Source organism: Salvelinus fontinalis, chromosome 20 (genome assembly GCF_029448725.1).
Source record: "Salvelinus fontinalis isolate EN_2023a chromosome 20, ASM2944872v1, whole genome shotgun sequence".
In the NCBI taxonomy this organism is placed as follows: Eukaryota; Metazoa; Chordata; class Actinopteri; order Salmoniformes; family Salmonidae; genus Salvelinus; species Salvelinus fontinalis.
The window spans coordinates 20,894,575-20,904,843 of record NC_074684.1 but is presented as its reverse complement, the minus strand read 5'-3'; the positions used below and the strand labels follow the sequence as shown (position 1 = coordinate 20,904,843).

Genomic DNA, 10,269 nt, shown 5'->3' with positions numbered 1-10,269 from the left:
TGGCTGTTGTCATGACTGTGTGGATGGCATGAAAGCTCCTTGTCACGTTGTATAAGGATCGGAGACAGGCGCAGGAATACGTAATGGGGGGTTTTATTACTCCACCCAAAATACAACATGCCATGAACATGACACGGGGACGTAACCCAAACAAACATGTATATAAAATGCACAGGGATGTAACCCAAACAAACACGTATATAAAATACACAGGGATGTAACCCAAACAAACACGTATATAAAATACACAGGGATGTAACCCAAACAAACATGTATATAAAATACACAGGGATGTAACCCAAACAAACACGTATATAAAATACACAGGGATGTAACCCAAACAAACACGTATATAAAATAGCGGGGACGTAACCCAAACAAACACGTATATAAAATACACAGAGATGTAACCCAAACAAACATGTATATAAAATACACAGGGATGTAACCCAAACAAACATGTATATAAAATACACAGGGATGTAACCCAAACAAACATGTATATAAAATACACAGGGATGTAACCCAAACAAACATGTATATAAAATACACAGGGATGTAACCCAAACAAACACGTATATAAAATACACAGGGATGTAACCCAAACAAACATGTATATTTATTTATTTTTATTTTACCGTTATTTTACCAGGTAAGTTGACTGAGAACACGTTCTCATTTGCAGCAACGACCTGGGGAATAGTTACAGGGGAGAGGAGGGGGATGAATGAGCCAATTGTAAACTGGGGATTATTAGGTGACCATGATGACCATGATATAAAATACACAGGGATGTAACCCAAACAAACATGTATATAAAATACACAGGGATGTAACCCAAACAAAAGAGCGAGGTTTAAACCTCTAAAGATTACACGGTACAAGACCCATAATAACACTACACAGGATGAGACCCGAAATAACAAGTGCACGAAAGCCGAAACAACAAAGCACAAGACCAACGGGAATGGGAACCAGGTGTGCGTAATGAGACAAGACAGTCCGGGGTTGGTGGTAATGAATCCAGTTCAGTGATGCCTAGAAAGCCGGTGACGTAGACCTCAGGAGCTGGTGCACGGAATGAGCAGCAGTACCAGGGGAATCCGTGACTACTCAGCAATAGCTAATGGGTTCAGAGGAAGTCTGGAAGATGTTTTGGCTCGGTCAGGCAAGGCCACTAACAATATCAACCCCACTACTTGTATAATTATACTGAACAATAATATAAATGCAACATGCAACAATTTCAATGATTTTACTGAGTTACAGTTCATATAAGGAAATCAGTCAATTTAAATAAATCCATTAGGCCCTAATCTATGGATTTCACATGACTGGGCAGGGGCGCAGCCAATCAGAATGAGTTTTTCCCCACAAAATGGCTTCATTACAGACATAAATACTCAGTTTCATCAGCTGTCTGGGTGGCTGGTCTCAAAGGATCCCGCAATTAACGAAGACTGATGTGGAGGTCCTGGGCTGGCGTGGTTACGTGTCATCTGCGGTTGTGAAGCCGGTTGGACGTACTGCCAAATTCTCAAAACCACATTGGAGGTGGCTTATGGTAGAGAAATTAACATTCAATTATCCGGCAACAGCTCTGTTGGACATTCCTGCAGTCAGCATGCCAATTATACGCTCCCTCAACTTGAGACATAGGTGGCATTGTGTGACAAAATTACATATTTTAGTGGCCTTTTATTGTCCCCAGCACAAGGTGCACCTCTGTAATGATCATGCTGTTTAATCAGCTTCTTGATATGCCACACATGTCAGGTGGATGGGTTATCTTGGTAAAGCAGAAATGCTCACTAAAAGGGATGTAAACAAATTTGTGAACAACATTTTAGAGAAATAAGCTTTTTGTGCGTATGGACAATTTCTGGTATCTTATATTTCAGCTCATGAAACATCGGACCAACACTTTACATGTTGTGTTTATATTTTTGTTCAGTATAACATTTAAGAAGGTGGAAACAAATCAATCAAATCTCCCTAGGAACAACAGTTTTACTTTTCAAACTCAAACCAGAGAGGCTGACCCATTCTGCAATAAAAAAAATAGGATCAGCCACTTGCATAAAGGTAACGTATCAAGATGCGTTTTACACATTACAATTCTATCATCCAAACTTGCTGAAGCATCTCTTTTGTTCTAGTTGGTGAAGGTCAGACTGCTCAATGTCAGCCAGACAATCCCCAGTGAGATGGTGTGATGTTGATATTAATGGATGGAGGTTGGAGGTGGGTGACAAAAGGAGGTAAGATGAGGAGTTAATGGATACTAACTTCCTGCAGATGAAACAGCAGCCTCATCAATAAGGAAGACATATTGATTAGCCATCTGCCAGACTGTCTCACAATACCGAACCCAACCACTACATGATGTCATCCCTCTGGTAATTCCTTCGCTTTTACAAAGATTTTCAGGAGCATATTGTATTTCTAATTTGTTCTCTGTGTCTACGGTGTGTGTCTGAGGCTCTTCTGATCTCCCTGTTCAAAGGATTGAATATGTTCTTGCCACAATAATCTTGGCACAGTAATAATGTCAAGTGAAATGTATGCGCTCATAATAATACAGATTTCAGAAAAAGTGCTGTACTTTGGAGAATTTCTGTTTGACATATAATACTTTTACAATAAAATGAGCTATACTTATTCAAATTAGGAGAGGTAAAACAACCGAATAATATGCATTCCTTATTGAAATGTAGAATATATTGCATAATTGACATAATTCCATAGTGTACATACTGCTAATTAAGGACTTATTAGCCATAGTGGTAGTTTATCTCAGCAGGTTTTGGCAGTCTGAACAGCTGACAGTTGCTTTGTGCCAAATGCACATGTCTGGGTACTCACATGAAGTGGTCTTTGTTTGTTAGTGGATTTAACAGAGTCTGTTTGGTTTTTGTCCTCAGCTTATTCCCCGTGGCTGTTTGGAGTTATTCTTCAGATGGAGCATCTTTTATGGTAAGTCTGTTCTACGTTTTGTATTATCATTTCTCAACTGCTTGGGAAAATTGTCTTTAAATCATTTTTACGACATAGGCCTACATAACTAAATTACTCTAAAACAGGGTTTCCCTGTTTTTTCCTTAGCACTACAAAGCTTATTCAAATAATCATAGCTTGATGAGTTGATTATGTTGTGTAGTGCTAGGGCAAAAATACTTGCACACAGGAGAGGACCCAGGAACAAGTTTGGGAAACCATGCTCTAAGTAGCTCCTAATCCAACTGGCTTGCTAGATTCCTCTCCTATTCCCTCTCAGGGCATCCCTATCTGTTAAAAAAAAACATTTCAGGTTCCTAATGTACTCCAACGTGCCACTGAAACCTGTGGTACTAGATCTGCGGGTTCCATAGGAATGAGCAGCATTGAAAGGTTGCCTTCGTGCCTCTGGAAGGCTGCACACTGTTACATAAACAGACTATGCACACTGTTACATAAACAGACTATGCACACTGTTACATAAACAGACTATGCACACTGTTACATAAACAGACTGGAGATATTTCACAGGCTTGTTTTTGCAATGGTTCTGCAGGAACAGAGAGGGGAGTTGAGTGGAGAATACTGACTGATAGATAACTCCTGCCAGAAGAGCTGGATGCCTGAGGTATGAACTCATGCAGGCTAACGTGACTGACAACACCTCCAAGCTAGTACACTCCACCTAAACTCACCTTGTCTCCGAGTTTGAAAACAACATGCATTAGATTCAATATTTTTTAAACTCACTTCTACTGTAAAGGTTGGTATTCAATCTTACACTTTAGATACATTGATACATTCATAACTCTCTGAGATGTATTCAACTGTGTATGAGAACATTGTTGATGCAAAAAGTTGGGCAACACAACACCACTGTTGCACTGACAGGGCGGACACGTACACACTGAACATAATATAACTGCTGACTAAGGAACACTTAGACACTACTACCAGCTTTCAGCTTCCTCTGAGTTTCACACTGAACTTCCCAAAACTGCACCTAAATGATCTTATCTTAGAGTAAGAGGGTGAAGAGTGGGAAGAGAGGGGCGTAGAGATCTATTGCAGAAGTTTAGTTGGCCTCTGGTTCAACTTGAAGGTGGAGCTCAAAGCTTCCGGGATGACCATGAGGAGATTGTGGAAGCTGGAGTAGAGACCATGGGCCTGTCCAGACACTTCATAAAATGTAGACGAACAATATTGATCTATACGGTTACAGACAAAGGGTCAGACAAAACACCCCATTAAGATGGCATTTAACAGGCAACCTAAACCCATGGTTTGAGAAGTGCACTTTGACTAAGTCTAATGGTGAACACAGGCAGATTTACCAGAGGCCTAGAGGAAGCAGGCTTCTTGTTCAGCCATAAAGCTGTAACTTGATTGTGTTCCCGCTGCATGTTTCACTGTCGAAAGATTGTATGATATTGTTTTTTCTTTATAACGCGTGTTAAAAGGTTCAAGATCTTTTGACTCCTTTGATGTTTTGAATTCTTCCTCAAAAGTAGGCCAAATTCACAAAGCGAAGTGTGACATGAGTAATACACATTGCTCATTGCACGTCTTTTATTCAAAATGTAACTTTGCTGTGTTTGGTGAAAGTGATTGGCTGATCAAGTTCCTGTGTTGAGTTTCATGTCAAGGCATTCTGAACCCTTTACCACTTCCTCACTCTGCTCCTGCATTGTGTGCTGAAGTGCTCATGAAGAAGAACGTGTGTAAGTGATACTTTTTTCTAATGCCATGTTATTCTCTTTACATGTTTTCTTTTCTCATATTTGTTCATGTCGGTGTATAGTTGCTCACAATCAAAATAAAGACATTGAAATCTGGTTGTGTGATTTGAACAGATGGAAATATGTGACGTCGAGGATACAACCAAAATAGATGTATTTGGATTAAGACTACTTAAAATAGAATTTGACATTTTTATCTAGATTCCATTCTAGTGGCCATTTGGATCTTGTTGATATATTCTCAAGTTCTATTAGCACCTCTGCCATCCATTGCACTATTCAGATAAACTATTTATGGCAGAAATGTGTTAAAGTTGAGGCATGTGAACAGCTAATGCTCCGTTACCATGTAGTGGTCATGCTAGTGTAATGGTATGTTAGTGTAACACATGGTCTGGCCAGGGTTTTCTGTTGGTGTGTGTGTGCTGTGGGCTGTGACAGTGGGCTCAGAGTGCAGGTTGTCTTTAGTAGTGTGTCCAGGCCAAGTCATTGGTTTCCTGGCTGAGAAACAGGAAGTGGGCGCAGGTAGCAGTCTGCAGAGAGCTGATAACATGCACAAAAACACTGATTCTGACACTCCTCCATTTGCCCAAAGTCCCTCTTGATTGATATTGCTACAACGATGTGGAGATTCTACATGTAATCCACCTCTGCTGATCCAATATCTGAGGTAGAGGGAGAGAAAACAACAACGAAACAGCGGGTCACTGCTGTCCTCAGTGGAACAGGGATATTCTTTGAGAGGAAATGTTATGTACTGGATAGCGACTGTGTTCAGTACTCAAATAAGGGCTGGGTGCCAGATTTCAGCTTTGATACCAAAACATGTGGTCTTTGCTTTGAAAAATTAGGCCTTTGAACAGTCTTGTAGTAATGCATTCCATTATTAGCTAGTTGTATTGGAATTCTCCCTGACTTAGCCACATTCCAGATGTGGTTTTGTAATGGGCCGAGTTACAAGCCACTTCATATTAAATGTTTACTCAAGTTATTTTTGCTGCTCATAAAATGTGCATCTGAAAATAACCAGACATGAGTTTAATCACACTTAAACGTGTGCTGATAGCAGCCCAAGGATTGTTTGGTAAATGTGAAGTGTTCTTTGTTCTATGCTGAAGAGTGTTGTCCACTGTTCAGAGAGGGAGTGGGCCATGGTGTTTGACTGAAAGAACCACTGTTGTCGTGGAGACGGTATGTTGTGTCTTGCAGTGCCAGGATTCCATACAGAACTACATGTCTGCTACATGTATGTATCTAGAGATAAATGCACAACTTAGTTCCTCTTATACGCAGGTGTTATTTTTCAGGCCTCACCCACACATTTTCCAAAATCACCAGAAGACAGTTACAATTGTGCTAGCTTTGACAGTAGAATGATTATTAGAAGTGGTGATTGACAAATCGAATCCTAGTTATTTTTGGAGTGCTGCCAAAGTACTAACTTGTCAAGTATGTGACTGAACGGGAGAGTGTTCTCAGTAACTCATGTTGATGATGGAAATGGCTGATTATGTAATACGCTGTTGCAATACCATTCATGTTCTATCCTGTTGAGAGACCCAGTTTTGTGTTTGGTTCATTGTACAGTTTGCCATCTGGAACTTCTTGTACCTGCAAATTCTGTCATCTTTTTTTTTACACTTCTCTTTTCTTTATATCGTTATTATGGATTTAGATCTGATTTAGACCCCATTTCTGATATGTACTGTGTTGTATAACACTGCAAACCTTGGGGGATGAAATTCCTTAACAAAACACTATCTTTGTCTTACATCAGGAACACTAACATCATACTAGCCACATGTTTTATGCATTAACAGAGGGAGTGTGCAACCATCATGTGCTCTCACTTTGTGGTAGTAAGTCTTCAATTACATGACACTTTATTGAAAAACACATTTAATGACTCAGAACACACACTTCCCCATTTGTCCCATGTCTTTTGGCAGCTCTGTTTAACTCTTCTATTGGGATAATTGCATTTTTATGCAGACACACAAAGGATGGCATTTGTTTAACTGAGAGGGTATGGGTAATTGAACCAGGACAATACTGTACACAAATAATTATGGAAGGGGACTGTTCCCCTTGGCCTGAAACAGTCTCATTCTGCATGACTGCCATTGTAGCAATGGAGCTGATGTGCATCGGTCCTCCTGTGTCATATCTGGTCAATTTGACAGTCTGGTAGTGATGCAAAAGTGCAGCTCATGTTGAAATATTCCACAAGCTTTGTCTGTGATGTTTTAGATGGTTATTGTCATTGGTGTGCTCCTTCCAACTATTCTTCTCTAGGTTTAAACCTGTTAATGGCCAGGGAATGATCTGTGTCATATTGAGATCTTACTGTGTAATGAACAATAACGTATTTATTTATCACAATTTGTCCATTTGTTGACACCATTGTATGTTGCTAAGGAAGCTCCTCTCTTCAAACTTAAAGCCGCAATGTGTAACTTTTTGGGTGACCAGACCTTAGTGTTATAGATCTGTCATTCTTTTCAAAAGCAGAAGCGGTATATCTGTTCTGTGTGCGCTATTTCTATGCATCCAGGTCTTAAGTTTTGTTTTTGTACACCAGCTTCAAACAGATGAAAATACAATGTTTTTGGTTATGGAAAATATATTTCACAGAGGTTTAGATGCTACAATGATTCTTTACACTATAGTTGCTTGTTTTGTAACATAAACTGAAATTAGGCAAACTATTATAACTTTAGCAACCAGTAAATAACGGAGCGATTTCTGCATAGTGCATTAAATCAAATCAAGCCTTATTTATACAGCACATTTCAGACATAGAATAAACAAAAACAAATAAATAAAATAAAAACTGGAAATAGTTACTACACAACAAAAATAAGAGGATAAAAACGAAATAATAACAAAAACTGAACAAAGCTAAGCAAAGCTAAAAAATGTGTGTATTAAGATCTCTTTTTAATATGTCCACAGTTTCGGCCCCCCTCAGGTTCTCTGGCAGGCTATTCCAGAGGCTGGGAGCATAATAACTAAAGGCTGCCTCTTCATGCCTCTTGGTCCTAGGCTTTGGGATAGTTAAAAGGCCAGTGCCAGAGGACCTGAGGGACCTACTGGGTATATAACTTAAAAGCATGTCTGACATGTATCGGGGTGCACAATCGTGGATTGATTTAAAAACTAATAGAATAATCGTAAAATTAATTCTAAAACTCACAGGCAGCCAGTGCAGTGACCTTAAAACCGGTGTAATGTGTGCTCTCCATCTGGTCTCTCTCAACCTGAGAGAGAAACGGACGCACCTTGGCAATGTTCCTCGGGTGGTAAAAAGCTATTTGGTCACATTCCTAATGTGTGATTCGAAATTTGGTTCAGAATCTAAAATAACACCTAGATTTTTTCTTGCCGTTTTAACTTTATTGCCCGTGAATTAAAATGTGCGACAAGATTCTCTCTGTGCTTTGGCTCCAATAATAAGTACCTCGTCTTGATTTAGCTAGAGAAAGTTGAGCCATCCAAGTATTTAAATCACTAATACAGACTAATAATTTATCCGTGGAGCTAAAATCCTCTGGTGACACAGAAATGTAAAGTTGTGTATCGTCTGCGTATAATGCTGTGCTTGCTGAAAACACTGCCAAGGGGTAACATATATAAACTGAACCGGTTAAATAGGTCCTAAAACAATTTAGAACTGGACCGGAAGGACATCATGGTCAACAGTGTCAAATGCAGCACTTAAATCCAAGAGTACAAGGACAGAGAGCTGTTTGGCATCTGTGTTGGCTCTAAGATCATTTACCACTGAAACTAAGGCTGTCTCTGTGCTGTGGTGGGCACAAAAACCAGATTGGATTTTTTTTTTTAAATACAGTTGACACTTAAATTATTCTGCTGTTTGAAAACCAATTTCTCCAGAATTTTGCTTAAGAATTGAAGTTTGGAGATTGGCTAAAAACTGAATAATCTAGATTACTTTTCTTAAGGGGTTTCAACATATGTCACATTCGCTGGAATAATTATCGGACCAAGCTGCAGCGCGATATGGTTTCCACATATTATTTATTAGAAACGCACAAAAACAACAAAGAAATTTCGAAACAAACAACGAACCGTAACTAAGAGGTGTAACATACACTAACTCAAAACAATATCCCATAAAACACAGGTGGAAAAAATGCTACTTAAATATGATCCCCAATTAGAGACAACGATAGCCAGCTGCCTCTAATTGGGAATCATACCAAACACCAACATAGAAAAACTAAACTAGAACCCCACATAGAAAATAATAACTAGAAAACCCCCCAGTCACGCCCTGACCTACTCTACCATAGAAAATAAGGGCTCTCTATGGTCAGGACGTGACACCATAGCACTTTTTAGTGCAGTGGGGAAAGTGCCAGCAAACAGGGAGTGATTTAACAATAGCTTGCACTTCTTCAGATATGCAATTAAAAACTGTTTTGAAGAAGGTGGTGGGGATAAGATCGAGAAGGCAGGTAGAAGGCTTAAGTTGTGATATCACTTTCCTGAGCATGTCTGTGTTAACCAGGGGAAATCAATCCATAGTGCCTTTGCCTGGTAGGCTAGGGCACATATCATCAAACTTATCATCAGGTCTTGCTTGACTGATACCCAGACTAATGTTTATCTTATCTCTGAAATATATTGCAAACTCATCACACTTAGATGTGGAGGAAAGTTCACATAGGCTTGCAGTGGTACTGTAGGATTTATCAGGCCATCAATGGTCGAGAAGAGGACTCACTCATTATTCTGATTAACAGTGATCAAGTTAGAAATTGCCTTGTTATATATGCCAAGTTGCTCTTTCAGAATATCATAATGGACCTGCAACTTTGACCTTCTCTCCACTTCTGCTCTGCCTTTCTGCAATTTCTCTTTAATTGATTCGTTTCCTCACTCATCCAAGGGGCTCTCTGTTTGGATGTGGCCTTTTTCAACTTTACTGGCACCATGGCATCAATGGTTACCCTTAATTTGCTATTAAAGTTATCAACTAAATCATCACAAGATAAAGGCAGAATAGGTGGTGGAGTATTGTTCATACACTCAATAAAATCTGTAGCAACTTCAGAGTTAAGATAGCATTTCTTAATAATGTGTTCAGTATTACCCTGTGCTATGGGCAACAAGGTAGCAGTGGTGGAAAAAGTACCCAATTGTCATACTTGAGTAAAAGTAAAGATACCTTAATAGAAAATTACTAGTAAAAGTGAAAGTCACCCAGTAAAAGACTAGCGTAAAAGTATTTGGTTTTAAATATACTTAAGTATCAAAAGTACATTTCAATTCAATTAAAAGTTAAAAGTTTACATAATTAAAAGTTTACATAAAGTAAACCATTTTCAGTTTTTTTAGCCAGGGGTACACTTCAACACTCAGACATAATTTACATATAGCCAGGGGCACACTCCAATACTCAGACATCATTTACATATAGCCAGGGGCACACTCCAACACTCAGACATCATTTACATATAGTTAGGGGCACACTCCAACACTCAGACATCATTTACATATAGTCAGG

The 10,269-nt window shown here is 39.2% G+C and overlaps 1 protein-coding gene across 1 annotated transcript in view; it reads left to right on the top strand.

The window, feature by feature from the left end:
- The first annotated feature begins 4,677 nt into the window (after positions 1 to 4,677).
- Positions 4,678 to 10,269, top strand: part of LOC129817497 (centrosomal protein of 85 kDa-like) — an 87,229-nt gene continuing 81,637 nt past the window's right edge. The window contains exon 1 of the mRNA XM_055872801.1: positions 4,678 to 4,718. Within this exon, the coding sequence (XP_055728776.1) occupies positions 4,703 to 4,718 (16 nt within the window). The 5' untranslated portion in view covers positions 4,678 to 4,702. The remainder of the gene's footprint in view (positions 4,719 to 10,269) is intronic.